The sequence below is a fragment of the Micromys minutus genome (assembly GCF_963924665.1).
Source record: "Micromys minutus genome assembly, chromosome: 11".
NCBI classification, from domain to species: domain Eukaryota; kingdom Metazoa; phylum Chordata; class Mammalia; order Rodentia; family Muridae; genus Micromys; species Micromys minutus.
The window spans coordinates 33335539-33359273 of NC_137980.1; the positions used below are offsets into that span (position 1 = coordinate 33335539).

Consider the following 23735-nt stretch of genomic DNA (forward strand, 5'->3'; position numbering starts at 1 on the left):
AGTGTTTGTTCAGTGAGATGACTTGCAGATACCCATCAGTAAAGGTGATCCATGGCTTAGCTAGGATATACATACAAATGTGAAAACACACTCACATGCACACACTTCATAAAAATGCAGGCTTCCCAGAGAATGATGGAAACCAAAGAATTGAATTAAATAATCTTCATTGAGAAAGCATTTATAGTGACAAGATGCCTGGACCATGACATACACTCCCCAAAACATGTTTCCACATAGTACCTATTTGGACTAGCTGTTCTTAAGCAACTAAAGTAGGTTTTGTCATTTAGATACAAGGCTAACCATCTGGCTATGAAGTTGACCTGCCACCTTGTGGAAATCAGAGGCAATGAAAACCAGCCTTGTGACTAACACACTATAATAATGTATGATATAAGGTAGCAGAATCTTCTTTCTTTTTTGAGGTAAGATCTTGCAGCTGTGTGGCAGGTATGAAGATATTCTACAGACAGACATCTTTTCCTTTAATTTGAAGACAATGATTCCCAAGGAGTTTCTCTAGTCATGCTGAAAGAAGAAAGAAAAGGAGCTTGTCTCTGGAAAAGAGACCCTGACAGCCTTCAAACCATCTTGTAGGACATACAAATGCCTAGATAGTGTGTCAGTGGTGGGTGGGGTCACATCTTGACCGTGATTTCATAGTTAGGCACACCTCTTTCCTTCTGTTTAAATCCAAATGACACATTTATTGATGGGCTTTGGCACCACTGAATATCTTTCTTTGTTCTTTCTTTCCAATGTTACCATATTGAATAAATTCTTCTTTCCAGTTTTTCATTATTACCCATTTCTTTAACTGATCTATTGAGGACAAGTGTCCAAACCTAGCTTGTGAGGACTACCACATCTGAGGCTCCATCCCAAACAGCTCTAGGATCAATATCACTAGCTCAAGAATGTCTTGAACTATTTAAGTAATCATCTTTCCCCAGCCTCCAAACTAATGATAATACCTGCTTTATATAATTATCTTATAATTGAAGTAAAAAATGTAACTGACAAAGACTTACACCTGGACAATGTACAGAGTGAGAGACTTTTTAGCATCATCTAAATGGGACATTGTCATCAAAGCTGTCTTGTCAAGAATCAGGGATCTATGTAGAAGAGGAGGCAGAATGGTTGTAGGAGACAGAGCTGATGAATGACTCCCAGGAAACAGGGTCTTCCAGGTCTGAGCATCCTGATCATGGCTCTGCCCCTATGTATCACTAGGGTATGGAGTGCTTACATACGTTTCTGCAGTCCCCATTCCCTCAGGATAACCACAGAGGCAGAAGCAGCCTCAGCTGGTCCAGCCAACCTGTTGTGAGGGTGTCAGGACACATACAAACTCACAGACTATGACAGCACACACAAGACCTATACCAGTTTAATCCAGATGTGTCCTAGCACTGACAGGACAAAGGACATAGAGTCCCACCTCTAACCAAGAAGTCATTTACAATTGATACCTGCTGAGAAAGGGCAAGTCAGTTTTCGTCAATGGAGTCTCCCCATGTATGTCAATCATATTACAGGAAGTACCTATGCTTAGGCATAGGGGAATATAAAACAAACTCAGTATTTCCTTCCTTCCTTCCTTCCACCCTCCCTCCTTATTCCTTTCTTCCTTTCTCTCTTTCTCTCTTTCTTTCCTTATTTCTTCCTTCTGTGAAATTTTTGCTTCTTTTTATTTTGACATCTTTCCTTTTTTTTTTCCTGGTATTTTGCTTGTTTTGACTTTTATTTTTATGATCTTTAAATTAATTTTGGAGGTTTTTGGTTTGTTTTGTGTTATGAAAGAGAAAGACCATAAAGTTGAGTGTATAGGAGGGGAGGGGAGGGGAGGAAGGTTTGGGAAGAATTAGGTGAATGATTAAAATATATTGTATAAAATTTTTAATTAAAACTTTTATAACTTACATTTAGTAGCTGTAAGTACAAGTGTGAATCTACAACCATGGCTTAAAATAACATTTATTAAGGGTTATGCCCTACTACTGTTCTTAACATCCTTTCATTTCATCTTCAAAATTTATTTTTATTACTTTTAATTATGTGTGTGTGTGGGACAGTGTTCACATGAATCCAGGCGCCCTCGAAGGCCAGCTCCTTCTATACCTCCTGGAGCTGGAGTTAAAGGTAGTTGTGTGTGGGCTCTCAGTTCCCAGTTGACCATTATGCACCTGAAGTCTCAGGATGCGAGGAGCTGGGGAACAAACTCTTAGATGGTACTGGGTACAGTGAGTATAAACAACCAGGAAACTGATAAATGTGTATTCACTTTTCTAGAGATGGTTTCACAGCAGTAGCATCTGCTTCCTAGCAGTGTAGCTGTTGGCTATCCGTTGGGGGAGGATTCTCCATTCTGTAACAGTCATTTTAGTATATATTATATATAATTACATTTATATTATTTTATTATCTATACTATTATATTATAAAATATAATAAGTTAATGTAAATATATAAACAAGATAAATATAAACAGTAAATTAATATAAATAATAAATATAAATTAACATCGTGACTGTTTTTCATTATCTTAGCTAATTCCCAAATAATGACACAGAGAAACCGTGATTTATTTTCAAGATTTACTGAAATTCCTGGGCAGTCTTTGGCCCACCTCATTACTCTAAGCTAAGTTGGCTACCTTCCAGCCAAAAACCCTGTAATGCTTTCATGTAAGGACGTTCATGCTCCAGCTGAAGTATCCTCTTCTTCCTCTGTGAGATCAATCTGTCTTACTTTTCTCTCTCTCTCCTTCCCCTGGATTCTTCTGCCCAGCCACTGGGTGATCAGCTTTTATTGACAAGGCAGAGAATAAATGGTAAACACCGTTTACACAAACTTGAAGCAGGAGATTCTTGACATAAGCATTACAGTGCCATGTCCAGATTGACAAAGAAACAGGGGCAGAGAAATCAGCATTTGAAGAACACAAGGATGAACTTTACACAGTGCACAATAACATTACGTTTATACCAGACATATCAGGAAGCTAGCCCAGAGCTGTTAATTTGGGGGACTGAAAATATAAAATGTTGACAATCTTTGGGTGTAGGAGGATAGAGAAAAAAAACAATTTCTAATGTCAATGGCCAATAGTAGAGTATTGGCCAGGATTGCAGAGACAAGGGAGAGACCCCTCAGTGGGGAATCGATAAGTTTACATGGTCTTGTTGATGGCCCAAAGGTCTTATAATAGCTGCCACTTCATAGAATTCTTTTTTAATTACAAAGATGCTAGTATTGCATGGGCTGAGGAAAGGGTGGATATTGTAGTTGATCTTTAATAAACTGAATAAGAGCTTCTAATTTCTCCCTGGGTAAAGTCATTGTTCAACCCAGACAAGCTCACCTGAGACCCAGTTGAGGCAGGAAGTGTCAATATCTAACAGTGGCTCTTAGAATTGGTGGTGATACCTGAGAGGGTATTTGTCATAGTCCTCTATCTGGATGCATTCACTTTCCCTGTTACTTGCTGATAAGGATCACATATGGGGCCTTCTAAGATATTTCCCCCAACAGGTTGGCGGCCATGTCCAAGATAAGAGGTCTGATAAGGCTAACAGTGCTATCTGGATCGTCCCATTTGAAGGCAAAAAGATGTGGTATATGCCTGGGAGAAGCCACTGCCCATTAGCTCTGACTCTGGGATTAGTTCCCAATGCTGTGGGATCTCAGATTGTTTTAAAATCATTCTGTCTGCTCCAGTGTCAATTAAGCATCTAAATATTTTATTTTTTATATTGTGTTTGGGGTGTGAGCCTTCGAAAATATTAGTGACCCACAAGATTTTATAGGTTTTCCCCTTTTATTGTTGGGGTTGAGGATTTCCTTTTTGGAGCTTAAAGCCCTACGGAGCCGACCATCTTCATCACATGTAGGATAACAATTATTTTTCCAATGGAATCCTTTATAGCATCAGGACACATGGCTTTGCGGGGGATGGCTTCCAAGCCCTTACATGGGTGGTGGGGACATTCACCCTTCCAGAGTCCCTCCTTTTCAAATTTAAAACATTTTTTTCTTTTGTTTTAAATGTCACCTCAAAGGCCCGGTGGGGAAAGAAGCTTACTGGGAAGCCATCCTAATGTCTTGAGTGGCAACTATCCATTTACCATAATGTTCATTTTACAATCCCTAACACCATGACCAGTATTCTAAGGCCTTCCAAAATTATGGTTTCTCCAGTCACAGGATCAGGAATTTTATGTTCTAGGCTCATTTTTTGTTCTAAGAACAAAGTCAGGAAAGGGTCCTTCAGGTTTTTGCTGGAGGAAAAGAAACAAGAAATCCCCATCCTGGAATGCAGAAGTTGGTTGGGGGAGGGGAGGTTACGTGATCCTAGGCCTGAAGGGCACAAAGGCAAACTTGATCAAAATTCCCTAGAGGCTGAGTAAGGTTGTGCTCTCATGAAGAAGTTTCAGAAGGGATTCCTTCTGCTGAGAGGTGGAATTTCCCATGCCAGAAAAGAATGGAAGGGCTTAGTCAAATGAGGACATTCTCCAAAGAGCAAGAGCTCAAGGGGATTCTACTGAAATTGGGGTGTTAGCCTGCCCACAAACTTAAGAAAACTGTTGACCATTCTATAGAGCCTTTTAACTGGTTGTTGTGTTACCAGGTACTTTCAGAGAGATTTAGAGAGGTGATTTTTGCCGATGCCTGAAGAGTTGTCAGGGTCCGACCAAAGTTGTCCCAGCCAAAAGATGTTAGTTGTCACTTCAAAGTTGCTACTTCATGGTGGCTCAAATCAAAAGTATAGGAGGAAGGAAGAACCAGCAGCCTAGCCTCAGGTTGGGATGGTAAGGCAAGATGGCCCAAGCCCTTGGGAGGTGGGGAGGCTACTTGCCCTCTTCCATGAATCCTAGAGTGTCCCTGTTCCAGCACCAATTATGGGTCTCTTGCTCCTTATCAGCCTCTGTGCACCAGCAATCTCAGGATTTGGAGGAACTCGTAACAGGATCTCAGGCAGCAGTGAGTTTGGTGGGCATAAAACACAGAGACTATTTCAGAGGACAGCTTGTTTATTGAAATAGAGGGGCTAGATTATATAGCTGGGGGTGGGAGGGACAAAGGAGGGAGTGTTGCAGTGGGGCAGAACTTTCCAATCTACTCTGCAAGACTAGCAGACTGCCCTTTCCGTGATTTCTGAGAAGCCAGTTCTCTAGTGGGGAGACGTGTAACTGGCTCTATCATGATGTGGCCTTTGTCTCTATGGAGTTGAGTAGGCCCAAGCCTGATTTGAGTAGGGAGCAGTCCTATTTCTGCCACACTCTCTGGGGCTGTCTGGGGTAGAGACAGTGCTCTACCATCCCTTAGCTGGCTTGGGAACCCAGAGTGATGAGTCACCTAATATGGGTGCTAGGAACGTAACTCGGGTACACTGGAAGAGCAAGAAGCACTCGTAACTGAGGAACCATTTTTCCATCCCCGTGAATACACTTTCAGATATTTCATTTCACTGTAAACCAATCTTGTGGGTGTCAGGCCAAGCATTCCTCAGGAACCTGTCAGAAAGGGCCACTTCCCTTGGCATACACTTGTGGCTACATATCAAAAGCCCATGCTTGCCTTGAGGCTCCTTTGGTCCCTATTCATAGGTACCTGTCATGCATTTCAAAGCCCACACTAGCATCCCTGACCTTCTCATTTCCTCCTCTCCTCTGAACATCCAGGCTGCTACAGTTCACAGGCTCCTTCCCCTTGGCTAATTGTGCTTTTTATAACCCACACGGTTTTTCCATGCCCGCTTCTCTAGCTCTGGTCATGGTCACTTTGATTCTTTTTCTCTCTGCTCTGGACTTTTTACAGGTGCCTCTGACTGTTCTCTCTCTTTTAGTGAAAATAAAAACCTCCCATTCATAGAGTGACCATTTCAGTGATTTCTTTTTTTGTGTGTGCTGACTTACATCTGGTGCTGAATGAAACCTGGGTGGGGGTAGGGATGGGGGGCATCTAAGCAAAGGCACAAACTGACTGATCCATGGGTGGAAAGAAATTATATATATATATATTATATATATATAATTAAAAATATTTTTGTAGATATGAGAGAGAGAGAATAGTCAAAGCCTTTGGGAACTTCCAAAATAGCCATGGTTATGTCTCTGGGGCAGAGAGGAGAAAGGCAGACTATTAAGAGCCTGGGCTACTGCTCTTGGGAGCAGAAAGAGTAAGAGCAGGAAAACCTTATGCGCTATACAGAAAAACAGTAGTTGTAGCTGTGGAAGAGAACCCTCTGAGCTGTAGTAGCCTAGGATGAGCTGGGGAAGTCTAGAAGCTAGCACGCACCATAGGCACATGTTAACAGGCAGCCTGATGCCTCATCCATCAGGGGAAGGAGAAATAGGGAAGTGGCTCTTTCTGGCAGACAGAAATCTGTTCCACAGGTTCCTAAGAAATAGTGGAAGTACCTGTCAGCATTCCTTCTGTTTTTCCTCCCAGAATCTAACCCCTGCTGAAGATCAATATAGATAGCATTACTTAATGTCCCTGAGAAAAATCTACAGGACAATCAACTCCTTCCCTGAGTCTGAGCCTCAACCACACTACCCTGTTAATAGATATATTTATACTTTGTGCACCTTCACAAGGATGACCATAAACTATTGATCCTCCTGTGTCTACCTCCTAATTGCTGGGATTATAGGTGTGCGCCACCATGCCATTTCATTATTAGCTTTTTAGACCACACAATTCAAGTAACAGAAGCACCAACAACATTACAACAAATGTATTTTGAAATATTTGTTGGCATCAGGCAACATACAGTCTTAGTAGATGCTGAAAACAAATACAAAAATTACATTTAGCAAAGGCAGCCATTTTTAGTTTCCTGATTTATGTTCAGTGGTTTTGAACTACACAGAATCTAGCTTCCTAAGCCAAATAGAAAATCATTAGTAGGTCCTTAATTCTAGATTGAATTTCCCTTATAAAGCTCTACATCATGAATGAGACACTCTAAAATAAAATCAAGTTTGTTTTTGTTGTTGCACTGAATGTTGCCAGTGCCTAGCAGGCAGACTGGTTGCTGTCTTGCATTTGCTTGCACTTGGGCGTTTTGTATAAAAGCTGTAAGCAGAGCTGTTGAGGAGGTCCACCGTCAGGGCGGACAGCTGTTGGAAGCCATCTTCTTCAATCATCTCCTCCACAGATCTTCAAGAGCACCGTTCTGTAGTCTCCAGAAGTATCTGACTGCAAAGAACAGGCCCAACAGGGAAGATTAAACAGAGCAGAAATAAGAAGGGCATTTGAGGTGAATCAGACCCACAGTGCTAGGGGAGTCACTTCAGCAGGGGACATGTGGGCTGTGTCGTTCTGCTCAGCACCTGCTGTGCCAGCTTTCTTCATTCTTGAGCACAGCTGTGCTCCAGCCTAGCATGTTCTCTGCAGTTCAAAGTGTTCAAATCCTCCTGGAGATTTCTTTTATGACATGATATTACATATTAGCTGCTAACAGGAACTCTAAAGTCTATAGCTTAATAAAAAAATAATGTTAGCTGACACTTCGATTTGCCATTTAGACATTTACCATGGGGCAACTGGAGGTGTCACTCAGTGGCCTATGGTGTGCTTAGCATGTAAAACCCTGGGTTGAATTTCCAATATATAATGCTTAGAGGAAAAGTTAATTTTGTATTAACTATTGTGACCCCTATAAAAGATCTATGCAGCAGAGTATGAACTCTCCTAATTTCTCATGTATTAGAGAGACTAAGAAAGGTGCACTCAAATCAGAGAGCCTAACACCTCACTCTGGCTTTGTCACAGCTTCCTGGGAGATTCAAACATTCCATCTTACAGGAAGCCCCCTAAGCAAGAAGATAAACAACTAAAAATAGCTTCAGGAAGTCCCTGAAACTGACCAAATTCATTAGGCCCTTCCTTGCCAGAGTAAGCACTAAAAAGCAACAGACCCTCTCAGACAAGCCAAGCTGCAAAGAGTGAGACCAGACCAGACCTGGGAAAAGGAAAAACTAGCCAAGCTGCCTGAAAGAGGTTTGGACCAGAGTCCATTGGAAAGGCCACTCTCCAACCTGTTGAGCTGCCTGCAGGCTGTACAGTGTACTCCAGGTTCTCAGCTTTGGTGAACTGTTACCCACACTGGGGTGGGCTTTGGTCTTTTAGCTGTCTTTGAGTCATTTCCAGCCCTTAGAGTGTAATTCCCCCTGCCTCAAGCCAGCAGAGAAAGGTGCTAGCTGAGAAACAATAATCATGTCAGCTGAGGGGTTAGTGTACAGCTATGCCATTCTCTTTTGCAAAAGACAATAGAGGCAAAATCAGCATTCTACCTGGAGTGCCTTAAATCTTCACATTTTTAACTATTTCATTTGAGCTATTACTTCTTATCGCTTAAGTTTATGTTTGGAAAGGTGTAGATATTATGGCCAAGTGAGTAAGGCAGAAGAGGCGTTGGGTGGGAAGAATGGACAGTGTCACAGTAAGAGCCACAAAAAGATTGATACACAGCCTCCAGATGATGGAATTAACTCTTTCCTCCCTTAGTTTTCCTAAGTCTCACTTTGCCACATGTAGGCTTCTTCAAAACTACTGGCAGTCAGCTACATTCACCTTGTCCTTAAAGAGGAGCTTCCAGTCACTCTGAACAGAGCTGTAGACCATGGTTTGTGGTTTGAGTGGTCAAGAAAAAAACACCTCAGTGAGATGGCTCATCGGGTAAAGGTGCCCACCAATTCTGGCAATTTGAATTTGATTCCCAGAAACCACATGGTAGGAGAGAACTGCTTCCATGAGTTGTACACATACACACACACACACACACACACACACACACACACACACACACACACACGTGAATGCAGATGAATGAGAAGATACACAAGAAGCTTACAATAGGACCATGGTTTGCTACAGGGACTAAAGTCATTTATTTGTCCTGGCTCTTGCTTCATTTCTTTAGATGGTCGATATTGCATTTTAGAAATGTTGTTTCACAAAAATGTTTCCATAGATTAAAAATTACTTTGTGTATCCTTTTCACCTTTCTAATTACATCTTATTTATTGTTCTTAAGAGACAGGCAAGGAGCTGGTCATAGTAAGTCATACCTTTAATCCCAGCATTCTGGAGGTATCAGCAAGTGGATCTCTGTAAATCCGAGGCTACTACATAGTGAGTTTCAAGGCATCCAGGGCCAAGGGTCAGGTATGGTGGCATATGCCTCTGATCCCAGCAAGTTTCAGGCAGAGGCGAGAGGATCAAGAGTTGAAAGTTACTTGTGGCTACATATAGAGTTTAAAGTCAGTCTGGGCAACATGAGAGAGCCTGTCTCAATCTCCTTCCCCCTGACCCCCGGCCAGAGAGAGAGAGAGAGAGACAGACAGACAGAGACAGAGAGACAGAGAGACAGACAGAGATAGAGAGTGAGACAGAGAGAGACAGAGACAGACAGACAGACAGAGACAGAGAGTCAGAGAGACAGACAGAGATAGAGAGTGAGACAGAGAGAGACAGAGACAGACAGACAGAGACAGAGAGTCAGAGAGTGAGACAAAGAGAGACAGAAAGACAGAGAGAGACAGAGTCAGAGAGTGAGACAGAGAGAGACAGAGAGACAGACAGACAGAGACAGAGAGTCAGAGAGTGAGACAGAGAGAGACAGAAAGACAGAGAGAGACAGAGTCAGAGAGTGAAACAGAGAGAGACAGAAAGACAGAGAGAGACAGAGAGAGACAGAGAGACAGACTGACAGACAGAGACAGAGAGTCAGAGAGTGAAACAGAGAGACAGAGAGACAGAGAGACAGAGAAACAGAGAAAGGAACGAAATACTTGTGCTGACCTGTAACAGTACTCCATGGTTCTTCCTTTCCTTCTCCCCATATTTTACCCTCACATTGTATCAGTACAGCCAACTGCACCTTCAGAACCATGCTTTTCAAGTTATTACAGATCTAGTCTAGGCTCTCATCTCCTGCCAGTGATGTGACTACTACAACTGTATCCATCTAAGTGCCCGAGTCTGTTTGTATACTATGCTCAACGGCCATCCTATCCCATTAGAGCACAAACATTTCCTAGCCCTTAGCTTGCATTCTGCCTACAGGATACAACAACATCTTCATTCACCCTCCTGGAACATGCTTTTCCCATGACTTCTGTCCCACTCCTAGGGCCTGAAAGTGCTCCCTCCCCTCAGGCTTCACCTTCACCTCTGCTACACAACCATTATATGGTAGTGATGGATAAAGCTCGACTCTAAGCTTCTCTTCCTCATTCCAAAGTTTCTGTCTCTGGAATTTTCACCCTTATCCAGAGATTCGCAAATGACCACTGCAGTTGGGCTAGGGAATGTCCCCATAGCTTGAATGCCCGGTGCCCAGCTGGTGGCACTGTTTAGAGACGTTATAGTACTTTAGGAGGTAGAGGCTTTCTGGAGGAAGTATGTTGGTAGGGTGGTGTTGTGTGTAATTTTAGGAAGCACACTTCCTCTTGCCTAGTCTCCTTGCCCAGTGCCACAGCCTCTCAAACGTATCTCTGGGATCACTCTGCCACTGCTGGCTTCACTTCCATTCTGCCCATTCCTCCTTGCCCGGTGCCGAAAACGGCTGTCTCACCCTGGTTCCCACAGCTGCTTGCTAAGCCACCCAGACTCGTCCTTCCTGAGAACGCCTACCACTCGAGTTCCATAGACCCAGCGGGTGGCTACACCAAACACCAGTGACCGCTCCACGTTTCGCCCTCTCTTGCCCACCTAAATCGTTGCAAGTGGAAAACACCAGACAGCCTTAATATTTAATACCAGCTAGATTTGTATCGGCAAATCTCCAACCCTAATAATCCATGCAAAGAACACACAACTCAGTTATAATATTTATGAGCTGCACACCCAGATAGGCAGATTCACAGACACTACTCTAGTCCCCAGCTATGAGATCCCTTGCTACTTGCGGCTTCTCCAGGCCATGTGGTTCTGTCCCATCTTCCACCTCCTCTTTCTCCATCTTCCCTCTCTCCAGTTTCTTCTTTCTCCATCCCTCCTCCTCTCATCCTCCAACTGCCTGTTGTCAAGTCCTTCTATACCATAGTGGATTCTTTTTCTCTTGAACTGTAAGCTAAAAGTAAACTCTTTATCCATTAAGTGCTAGTGAGTTTCTTTGTTTATTTACTTATTTTGGAAAGCAAGAGTCTTATTTGTAGCTTTCGGTGGCCTAGAATGTACTACGTAGATGAGGTTTGCCTCATACTCAGAGAGATCTGCTTGTCTCTGCTTCTGATTGCTGGTATTAGAGGAATGTGCCACCAGGCCTGATTCCTGAAGTTGGTTTCACCGGAGTATTTACAGCAGCAATAGAAGTTACCTGGTATACTGACTCTCACAGTGGATGCATACTAGCCACAGCTGCACCAACCTCTTCGGGTACTGCGCCTAGCACTATCCCAAACTCAAGTCCTGCAAGCCCAGGAACTCCTCACACTTCCCCAAGGACAACACCCTCTTCTCTGACCATCTTGTAGAAAAATGGCACTTTTTGCTCTTTCCCAAGACACAATCCTGGGTCATCCTGGAACACTTTTTCCCTGCTTCTCTTACCAAAGCCTAAGTCCCTTGCTCCTGAGCTTCCAGTTTGGCTGTGTTGTGGTCTCCCACCCCAGTCAAATCTACTCCTCTGTGTCAACCCCCAACACTCGTCACTCCACCTCTCCTAGTCCCTGTGTAAGTATTCTTCACAGTCACCAACATTGTTTTAATGACTGAGACACCCTCTTGTCTACCATCCTCATCGACTTCACAATCCCTTGTGCTAAAGATAGGACTATTTAAATGGCCATAGAAGTCCTACATGGCCTGGCCTCTCCGTCCTGTTTTTATTGTTTATTCTGCCCCAAGATCTTACCAAGTTCATCTATCCCAAGTTCTTTCTTTAGAATGCTCGGCTGTCTCTATACATACAGAATAACCGTCCCCTTGCTAATACCCACTGAACTTTCCAGATCAGAATTATCCTTCCCCATAGGAGCCTTTCTTGTCAATCAAGTTCTCCTGTTATATGATCTTTTAGTACCATGTCTCTCTCCCTCACATGTACTGTGATTTTTACATATATTTGTAATTTCATAGGAGAAAAAGAATTATTTCTCCTCATAACTTCAGCCCTGAGTCTGACACAGCATTCTCTTAATAAATATTTGTGCTTAGATGAATAAAGCATAAATTCGCCAACTTTGAAACTCTGGGTGAACTAATTTCAGTATGTTATGCTTGAGTATTCCCTGAATTTTCTATTTAAGCAATTGACTTAAGGTTTCTTTTTCTTCAGCCTCTTACCATGATTCTGTTTCTGAGATGCATCTCAGGAGCCTGTTGACCAGCAGAATTCCAGAGGAGATGCCTAGTTACTGTTGTTGACCTGACAGGCAGACTCAGGACCCATTGCTCTAAGAAATGTGCCTTTCCAACCTCCTAATGTCTTTTTTTCTCAGTTCTATATTCCCATCTTCCTTACTGCACATTTAGGACTTGGCTAGATTATTCTGTTCCAATCGCCATCTATGCCAATGCCTTCTTTAAGCCTTCATCTGGAGTCTTTGTTCTAGACAATGAGATTGCTCGGATTCTTGGAGCACTTATTCTATTGCCCTTATAGCGAACTTTTTATTACTGACTAGGGAAGTCTAACAAAATGCACTTCTCTAAATGTCCATCGATGTATTTTTTAAGACAGGGCCTCAACTATGGAATACAGGCTGGCCTCAAACTGAAGATCCTCCTGCCCCAGCCACTCCTGAACAATGGATGTTATAGGCATGGGTCACTTGGATCGTCTTGTGAGGAAAGATGGATTCTTTTTTGACTATACTCTCCCTTTCCTCCTCCTCACCAGTTACCCACGAGAGGACTGAACAGCAGTTAAATGTCTAAATGATAGAGAAAGCAGAGGATGGCAGAGTCCAAGAGCAGGATTATGCAATGCTTTCACGTTCTAACTCCCAAGTTTCAGAAACAAGCATGGCGGGCCATGAGTGAGATTTCCTGACAATACGTGCAGTAGGGAGAAAGGATGGGATCGATGTCACCATGCTCTTCAGTGGTGAGTATGGTTTCTTTATCTCAAACTGCAAATAGTTTAAATATCTCCTACTACAGTAAGTCTACATTAGTCGGATCATGGGTGTTGGGGGGGGCAGAGAACCACAGCTTAATCTAATTTCCTGGCTTGCCTGTTTCTGACAACTGTTATAAAAACATGTGAGTCTGCTTTTCTGTCTCAGCAGGTACAATGTGGTTAACATTATTGAATCTTCCTATAATGACTGAAACTATTGTAATGTGTCAGGATCAATTCAAATAGAATTGAGTGTAAGCTGTTGACAAAATCCATGCTAAGCCCTAGGTCGAGCCTGTTGCTCTTCTGGATCAGTTATGATTTTGACTTACCCATGTATCTTTCTCAGCCAAAGTTTAGCAGAAAACAAAGAATCTGGTTTTCACACTATTTTGAATAGCTAGGAACTATAAGCATCTGTTGATGTTATTTGACTAAAAATGAAATAATATACAGCTACGAAAAATGTGAAGCCTTCCTCATACTGTAATGAAAAGAAGTGAAGATTCAGAACCCATTAACTTTGTTATACAATGGAGGATTTCTTCCTCTTCCTCCTCCTTTACTTCTTAATAATAATAATTTATCATTGCTGTGGTAGGGATTAATCTTATAGCCTTGCATATGCTAGGTAAATGTTTACTACCCACTAGATAGGCCCAGTTTACTAAAGGAAAATGTGAAATATGTATTTTTCTTTCCTTACTCCTTTCCTTCCTTATTTCTTACTGCCACAAGTGCTGAAATTATCATTTAAAAGCACTGCATCATAAACAATAGACAACCAACTTATACATGAGCTTTTTTCAAAAGACATTTTTTATGGCCAATAAACCTTCTAAAAGATGATTTACTCTTACATTCTTAGTATTTTAGAGCTGAGAAACAGTTGCCATTTTTAACAATGTTTTTGAATTTCACTTGCTTGCATGTTTTGCTTATATATGTTTGTGCACTATGTCCATAAAGTACCCACAGAGGCCAGAAAAGGGTGTGAAATCCTCTGTAACAGTAGTTACAGATGGTTGTGAGCTGTCATGTGGATGCTGGAGATGAAATCCAGGTCCTTAGGGACCTCTGAGCCATCTCTTCAGTCCCCAGCCCCCACCTTTAAGGGATGTTCTGTAAGAACCATTTTAAACCCAGAAAGCATATATAAAGGAGAGAGAAACATAAGTCAGCCTATCTATGTTTTAAAGACCATGACGGAAGATTGTGAGCAGGTAAGGGGGAAGCATGCCTCGCTATTTCCAGAGGACTTACTTGGATGGCCGAGTATAGAGAGTAGCCATAGTTCTTCTTGAACTCGTGTCGGATGTCCAAAAGGTCAATCTCTGATCTGGAGACCATTATTCTGTTCAGGGTGAATTCATCTGTTCCAGCACCCTGGAAAGGAAGGACCATGAAAACCTCACCAGTTTTCACTCAATGAAATGTGGTAGAAGTTCAGTTGTAAGAGATGGGTGATAGCGAACAAAGTATCTGAGCACAGTAACTCCTCTTTATCCATTTAGCACCAGACTCTACCATTCATTTGTTAAAGAAATACGTGTTGTGCCTCTGTAACAAGCCTTCACCATGCTATGAAGAGGTAATAACCCTCTAGTTATTTGAGCTCCTAGTTCCAAAGCAGATACAGACTAGAAAACAGGCCATTGAAAATGAGTCTGACATCAAACCCTAGCTTGGAGGGCCTCTGGAGCTACTGGCACTTGTTAGCTGCTGAGACAGGAAAAGCCAGTTTCCTCTAAAAGTCCATCCCCTGATAAGCTACCCACACACCAGTGAAAGGCCACAGGTGCACAACTATTTGGGCAGCTCAAATTGACTTTGATCAGAAGAGAGGGAGAGGGAGAGGGAGGGAGGGGGACAGATAGACAGACAGACAGACAGACATAGTTGGGTGGGAAGGGAAATAGATCTGAGAAGAGCTGGATGTAGAAGGGTAAATATGATCAAAACATGTACAAAGTTCTAAATGAAAGAATAAAATCGTTAAATGAAAAGTTACTTAACATGAGTCTGATGGATGGGAGACACTGGGTGCTATAGAGGTGAGTTTTAGCAGAGCCTGGGGGAGACTAAAGATTGGGAAGGTCTGCCTAAGAAAGCATTTACAGTGAAGCCTAAATCATCAGCTGGGGGTATGGTGGGATGGTGAGGTACTGGGGAAACTGAGGCAGAGGCATCAAGGCACCAGGGAAGAGAATGGGCTTGTATGAAAAGTGAATCTCTCTCTCTCTCTCTCTCTCTCTCTTTCTCTCTCTCTCTCTCTCTCTCTCTCTCTCTCTCTCTCTCTGTGTGTGTGTGTGTGTGTATGTGAGGTATATGAAAGTTTAGGATTTATAAATAATGAACAATGGCAAATGATGCATCTGGGAAATCTAGACTTCTCTAGCCATGAAGTGAATCTCCAACTGTATCCCATAGCAGAGCTGTCACAACGTTTTAAACTAAGAATGAGATGATGCCTTATTTGTGCTTGTTTTCAAAGACTGTCCATTTATAATATGAAGCACAGATTTCAGGGGGAAAACAGAACTAGGACAAGGGAGCAAGGGAAGAGTCTCTGTGAAATGTCTGCAGCAATAGAGGACCACAGCCTCAGCAGGAGTCACGTCTACAGATGCAGCATCTGTGGGATATTTGTGGGTAGATGGTTAAAATTATGGTGTACCATTGGGACAATGGGGAAAGAGATTGAAAACTTTTAAGGTAACTGTTTGTTGAGTGCCGGGTCTGTTTAGAGATGTTTCCTACAAATGTTGATTGAACATGCTTTGTGTACAGGCATTATTCTGTGCCGTGTACACAGTAGTGAATAGATTCTGTCCCCATGGAGTTTATCTTCTACTAGACAGAGATTGCAAACTCTCTGATTATTTTCATGAGTATTAGTAAGAATGAGGAGAAAACACAACACAGTGAAGTCAGTTGACGATAGAGACAAGGGGTGTTATGTAAGGAGCCACGGAGCTATTCTTGCCTTGTGAGGCATACGTCATTAGGCTACTCCAGGTAGAGTCCATGGCTCCTGGGGCACAGTGTGCCTTCCAGTTTTTGAGATTCATGTACTCCCTCAGGCAGTGGGACATTCAGGCTGCTCTGTGCCTCTCTGTATGTTCTTTTGAAGTCAAGGAAACTTGGAAGCTGGACATGACAGTTGGTCTTAGACAATACCCTTGTGTACCCTGTACACCTTGCAGACATCATTGTATCCTGGCAAGGACAACTGTATTGATCCTGGAAATTTCCATTACATTTTGTTTCCGATAAAGGTATAAAAAGCCAAGTTGCTCTCAATAAAATTTCCACAGCTTCAGTCTTTCCGTGGATCTTACAACAGGCCAGATTTAATTCCTTGTGGCCATATCAGTTGACCTTGATCCAGTAAGTAAACATGACACTTTCGGGTTACTTCGAGAGGAGACATTTGAGCTGAGATCCGAAAAGATGAGAAAAAGCCAGCCACATCTATGGTGGAAGAACACTACAGGTAGGAAAGTAAACACAAAGCTGCTGGTAGGGGACAGTGACAACCAGGGAATGGCAAGAAGTTGTAGATGTCTGAGGCTGAATGAACAAGGCCAAGGAGGCAGAGTTCAATGTCTGGGGTTGAGCAAGGCCGGTTCCGGTCAGTACAACCTGTGAGATCCCTGTACACAGGGACTGGTATGGCCCGAGGTGAGGAAAAGAGATGTTCGGTTGGACACACTTTAACAGCCACAGGAAATGCCCACTAAAGAACTAAGGAAGCACTTTCTTGGAGCTAAGCTCCGGTGTGATAATGAAGACATGAAGAGAACCCGTGTCATTGAAAGGACGTACATGCTGCTGACTGAGCTGAGTTCATGTAGAGTGAGGCTGCTTGAGAGGCCACGCATCTTAGAGGCTGTTTGAGGTCCTCGCATCCCACAAGTTCTCCTTCCCACACAAATGAAGTGAAGCAATTTTGCCAGCACTTTATCAGCTCCCTCTACCCTAGCTGGTGCATTCATTATTATACTTTGAGGCAAATTAGTATAAAAATTAGCTTCAGAAAGAAACTCACTGAAGTAGAACAGAAATATAACATCTCATCAGTATTAGACAGTATTTTCCTTCTCTGTGATGATGATGTCTGTAAGTACAATGTGAAAGTTCCAGACCAACCTTCAAAGCCCGATGAAGTCTTTCTGCCAAAAAAGCCGGGGTGTTCCTTGTACAATGAACTGTTTATTATTAAAAAATAAAAACAAAGTAATGATTAGTTTCATTTAATAGAAACGGAGTCTCTCTTACTTATTACCGAGTTTTACTCACAAAGAGCAGAAAAGCTGCTAATCCCGGATTTCAAAGCACTGTAATGACACATTTGCACAGAAATTCAAAATAGTAATTATCTTCAGCTGTGGGAAAATAAAATTATGTGCCAAAGATGCCCCCATGTATCTGAGTCATCTCCATATCTCTGACATGTTGTGCACCTCATTTTATGCTGATAATTTCCTGGGGTGTATGACAACTCGGTTTCAACATCTTTAGCTACCAATGAATAGCTTGGGCTTCTAATGACCATAGAGATGTGGTTTCAAGTGGCTCACTACATAAAGAGGGCACAAAACTTCAGCTTAAAACCAAATCTCGGGCTGGAGAGATGGCTCAGTGGTTAAGAGCACTGTCTGCTCTTCCAGAGGACCTGAGTTCAAGTCCCAGCAACCACATGGTGGCTCACAACCATCTATAATGAGATCCTATGCCCTCTTCTGGCCTGCACTGTAATGGCACATTTACACAATGGAGTGCTACTCGGCTATTAAAAACAATGATATCATCCTGGGTGAGATAACAGAACAAACAAACAAACAAACAAAATCACTCATGGTATACACTCACTGGTCAGTGGATATTAACCCCAAAGCTTGGATTACCCAAGATTCAATTCACAGACCACATGAAGCTCAAGAAAAAGGAAGACCAAAGGGTTGATGCTTCCATCATTTTTAGAAGGGGGAACTCACAGAAAGAAGTATGAAGACAAAGTATAGAGCAGAGACTGAAGGGAAGGCCATCCAAAGACTGCTGCACCTAGGGATCCAGCACATTTACAGTCACCAAATCCAGACAATATTGCAGTTGCCAAGAAGTACATGCTGACAGGAGACTGATGTAGCTGTCTCCTGAGAGGCTCTTCCAGAGTCTGACAAATACAGATGCAGATGCTCACAGCCAACCATTGGACTGAGCATGGGGTTCCCAATGGAGGAGTTAGAGAAAGGCTGAAGGAGCTGAAGGGGGTTGTAACCCCATAAAAACAACAATATCAACCAACCAGACACCATTCCCCCAGAGCTTTCAGGGACCAAACCACCATCCAAAGAGTACAGATGGAGGAACCCATAGCTCCAGCTATATATATAGCAGAGGACGGACTTGTTGGGCATCAGTGGAAGGAGAGGCCCTTGGTCCTATCAAGGCTGGATGCCCCAGTGTAGGGGAATACCAGGGCAGGCTGGTGGGAGGCAGGAGGGAGTGGCTGAGTAGGTGGGGGAGCACCCTCATAGAAGCAGAGGTAGGGGGTGTGGGAGGGGAAACCAGGAAAGGAAATAACATTTGAAATGCAAATATAAAAAATATCCAATTAAAAATGTTAAAAAAAAATTAAAAGAAAAAAATCCAGTCTCATACCCTAAAGCATGCTCACTGAAGAACTATAACCAGAGTAAATATATTTACACATAAAAATGAAAAAGCCCACTCCCCCCCCCCACCCGCAAAAAAAAAGGAATTAGAGGGCTTTTAGCCAGGAGTACCGGAGGGAAATGTGTGTTAGGTGTGGGGAGGATTTGAGCTAGTTAAGGCATTTTAAAATTAACTGGTGTGTGTGTGGGGGGGGTGGTGGTGGCTGGGAGTGTGACTTGCTGTGAGCACAAAGAGGTTTAGCCAAAATTACCACTGCACCTGCTTTGAAGGACTGACAAAGGTTTAGATGAGTTGATATTTGTGAAGAGCTAAGCACAGTGCCCAGCATATAGAACTTGCTTAAAAATAAACATCTCAGGTAAAAAAACACCACTCAGGTACCAGGAAGAGGAAGTAACCCTGAGGGATTACCTATGGTGATCTTAGTCCAGGAGGCATGAATTACTACAATGGATATTAGAAAGGACGTCCCACTGTTGAGGTGGCAAGGTGTTCAATGTCTAGGCATTCCTAGTGGAATTCTGTAATCAGCTTTACAGTGTCCTAGAAATAGAAGTTGACTAGATCCCCACCCCACCCCACCCCCTCTCTCTCTTGCTCTGTCTCTCTGTCTCTTGCTCTGTCTCTCTTTGTCTCTGTCTCTTTCTTTGTCTCTGTCTCTGTCTCCTCTTCCCTCCTTTCCTCCCTCCATCCCTTCCTCCCTTCCTTCCTCTCTCTTTCTCTCTACGAGTGTGTAAGAGCAAGACAGACACACAGACAAGCGGAGACACATACTTACATGTGTACACACACAGCAAAGTTAACATGGCTTTTGACTCTACTAAAGAGGTCAAGAATCCTGACTTTGAATAGTGCCTTATCCTTTTATCTCTTCTTTATCTTGAGGCACTTTTTTAGTGCCAGGAAGAGCAAAGCACGAGACCGCATTTCCTGTATAACAGCATTGCTGACCACTCATTAATTTACATGTCTATGTGGGGATGGGTTTAGCCTGAATCCCACCTGACCAATCACTCAACCAAAGAGGAAGAGATCTAGAGCTCTGGTTGGCTCCAACGCAGGAAGCCACTGACATCTTCCAGAGATAACAACGTACAGTAGAATACCAAATTGATTAACACTCAGTTTCAGCAAGGTTCAATAAAAAATGCCAGTAGTATGTAATATTTCAGCTCTCAAAGAGTGTATGACCTAACAAAATTACAAGCCACATACAAATTTAAAAGCAGATAACTTCTCCATGTATTACTTAACATTTGTGAGACAGCTCTCTGTATCACGGACTGCTGGGGACCGCAGGAGCAAACAGACGTATTAATCCAGATTCTTATAATCAGCTCACCTTGACATGGACTTCAAAGAAGTAGAAACAGTTCCATTTATTAACACTCAAGGGCTTACCTATGGCCAGCAGCAGGTCTTCGAAATGCCCAGATAATTCTCCTTTAATGCTGTCCTTGATGTCCTTCTGGCTAATATTTCTGTACTCATCAAATGCTGAAAAATAGCACCATAAAAATATTTAAACCATCCCAGAGGGCCACACTTGAATTTATTTCACATTAAAAAATGTAAGATGTAGCAGATAAACGAGCAAGCTCGGAACCTCAGTAGCCACCAGAAGCTGAGCACAATGAAGACTGAACTCCTTAGGCCACGTCCAGTTACCACCCTCCCCCTTTCATGCTGATGCAGTTAACACAGCTTGACATGTTCTGTGACGAAGCACTTGCCTATTTAAATGATCGAAGTTGGAGGAAGCAATGCTGTGGTTAGAAGTGCTTTACCTGCTGCAGGATGTTAACTAGGAAGATTTCCTAAGACATGTTAATACTAATTTTATGTAGTGTGTGTGTGCGTGTGTGTTTGCACGAGTGCACGTGCATGTATGTGCAGTTGCACGAATGTCAGAGGACAACTTATAGGAAGTAGTTATCTCCTTCCAGCACATGGGTTCCTAGGACCGAACTCAGGCAGTTAAGCTTGGTGGCAAGTACCTTGACCTGATGACCCACATTACTAGCCCTGTCTAGGAGGGTTTGGGTTTCTTATGCAGAGGGACTCATTCTCTAAGGCAGGATGGCTCACTTCACACCTACCAGAAGACATCCATATGTCTTTATCAGCATTCTTATGTCATCATGTAAGCAGGAAGATTCCATAGGCCAAGTGCATTGTTTTCAGTGGGGTTTTAGTTATAGCTCTTTTGTTTTGAGATAGGGGGATCTCACATATGTAGCCCTAGCTGGCATAGAACTTGCAGATATCCTCCTGCCTCTGCTAGGAGTAAAAGACAAGGGCCATCCAACACATTTTGAAAATAAAAAAAATTTACAAAGATATATAAAGGTCACCCTACCTATCTGTTTTCAAAGACCTCTAGATAAGACCACTAATACACTGTACATAAAAAAAATTGCTGTCAAAATTAGAGAAGCACATTTCAAAATTAAAATTATAAACAGCATCGCCTTTCTGTTTTCTCAGCTCAGCGTAAGGTTGGTCCTGCACTGCAGCCGCTCTCTAAGCTGGAACCTGGAAGCCACTGTCAGAACATGGTCCTGCTGAATGGAGTTCTGGGTGCTTCGAGAACAGCTCAGGGAGATACCTGAGTGACAGACTGGGTGGAACTCAGAGGTCACAGAAGAAGAGCTGGTTCTTCCCTACTCTCATCTCCCTTCATATCAGAAGTCACGGTTCACACCATTAATCAATCAACAAAACCCCCTTTCAAAGCCAGTAGGGCAATGCCTGACTTTTCCGGAAGGTAGTGAGCCGGGGAGAGCCAGGGTTGAAGCATGGCATCGATCGGGTCTTACTCTCTGCTGGACTGCCTCTGTCTTCCTCATTCTCATCTAGAGTTATGCCTACTAAGTCTTCAGGGCAAAAGCGAAGAGAATGTTAGTGCTGCCTAGAGTTAAAATACAACTTCTCCCTTTGGTCTCCTAAGATGTTTCTACATAAACTACAAAGACCTTGGCAAAAGCAACACAGAGCCCAGAAGACCTGAGTTATACATACTTAGTTTCAGCTGCGGAAAGCTCCGTAGACACAGGATCTCGGTAAATTTGTCTTCATCTGTGCCCCATTTTTTCTCCCCAGCACTGTAGAGGACCTGTTGATAGACAGAAGCCTGTGTCACCACAAATGTAATTCTTTCTCTGTCTAGGGGGGATGGAATTGGAAGACTGGGAGTTTTACTCAATTTGAGAGGCCAGTAAAATCATGTCTACACCTCTCACTTTTAAAAGACTTCAAATCTGAAGGTCAAATGCAGGACCCGGAAGAGGGAATGGTAGAGACTTGGGACCTCAGTGTCAGGTAGAGGTTGGGTTGGATGACCCTTGTCTCCAGCCTTTGCCTCAGACAGGACAGGAGACGTCAGGGGGAGGGCAGAACCACTGCTGCTGCTGGTGATGTGTATGTGAAAGAGACGTTCTCCTGGCTGTTACTCACCTGAGCATCTTTTTTGGCCAGTTGTTCATCCACTTTTAGGCTTTCATCTCTTCTACCCTAAAGCAGCAGAGATGAGAAAAGCAAAGTCAGCCCTCCAAGGACACAGTTCTCCACCAAGCAGCTCATCTTGGTAGGTTGTCTGTCCCATGCAGGCCATGCAGCAGAAACCTCCAGGCTCTCTTGGCTCAGAGTCGTTCTCTGCCATTGACAGTCAGGGTAGCAGGGAACACAGTCTAGGGTCTCAACCTCCTCTGGAAACTCAAAGGTGTTAGAATGAAAAGACAAGGCAGGGACAGAAAATATTTCCAAAACATGTTTGATAAAGGACGAATAATCAAAAAAATATAAAGAACGTCTGAGGCTCAGGAAGAAGATAACAAATGACCCAATTTTAAAAGAGAGTAAAGATCTAAGGAGACATCTCACCAAAGAAGATGCTCAGACAGCAAGAAAAGATGGAAAGATGGCTTTCAGTATCCCTGTGCACTATAAATTAAAGCAGGGTCTGTGGACATCACTAAACCCCGAAACACTGACAACGCCGATGTGGGGAAAGAGCAGAAGCAATAGGAACTCTACTTTCATTGCTAATGGGAATGCAAAATGGTACATGGACTTAGAGACTGCCCAGCAGTTCCTTACATCACTAGGTCTATTCTTCCAGTGGGATCCAGCCATTATGCTCTTTGCCATTTATCTCAGCAAGATGGACTCATGTCCATACAAAACCTTGCACATAAATATTTAATTGAATTTTATTTATAACTGACAAAGCTTTGAAGCAACCAAGATGCCCTTCAACTGATAAGCAGTTTATACAACAAAATATTGTATAAAAATAGGCACAAGCTGACCAGTTAGTTGTGAAAACATATATGGAAAAACATCACAGGCATACGCAATATCCATTGTGCTGGTGAAACAACACATGTTTTTTGATATCACAAAGCTGTTGGCTCTGGAAACAGGACTGACCCTCCAAGTTCAGGCTGAAGCTTGTGGCCTCCAAATGCCCCTGTCCTGGGCCAGGCTGGCCCCTTGACTCTGTAAGAGAAGGCAAAATAGCAAGCAGCCAAGAGAGCTAAAACATGCTCTCCCTGAGAATAGCTAAGAGGTATACTGTCTCCATCTGTGGTGACAATTGTTTATCAGATTATAGGATCATAATCTTACAATGTTGACGGCGGAAAAGAGAAGGCAGAAGCTCACTGTAGAGAGAGCAGGGCATCCAGTCATGTCTGCTTGATGGTTATAAGTGCTGGTTTGATGATGCTTCCCATCTCTGCTACTCACTGATGGTTCTATTACTAGGAAGCCTCACCAGCAGGCACACTGTGCTCAGTCTCCATAGACACACTACGCTTTGCCTGTGACTCTCATCTCAGAGCTCCACTGGGCAAGTTCTGTCCAACTGGGCTTCCTTGTGATCACCAGTTTGATGTTGGTACCTGGTCTACTCTCTCAGCTGGGATACTGTAGTGGTTTGTGCTGGATGCTGTGAGTGGCCCTATTT

At 43.0% G+C, this 23735-nt stretch overlaps 1 protein-coding gene across 1 annotated transcript in view; it reads right to left on the reverse strand.

The window, feature by feature from the left end:
- Positions 1-5010: 5010 nt before the first annotated feature.
- ANXA3 (annexin A3) overlaps positions 5011-23735 on the reverse strand; it is a 46323-nt gene continuing 27598 nt past the window's right edge. The window contains exons 8-13 of the mRNA XM_080925700.1: positions 22223-22279; positions 21788-21881; positions 20168-20263; positions 17237-17295; positions 14348-14470; positions 5011-7212 (exon numbers count right to left, since the gene is read on the reverse strand). Coding sequence (XP_080781826.1) covers positions 7153-7212; positions 14348-14470; positions 17237-17295; positions 20168-20263; positions 21788-21881; positions 22223-22279 — 489 coding nt within the window. The 3' untranslated portion in view covers positions 5011-7152. The remainder of the gene's footprint in view (positions 7213-14347; positions 14471-17236; positions 17296-20167; positions 20264-21787; positions 21882-22222; positions 22280-23735) is intronic.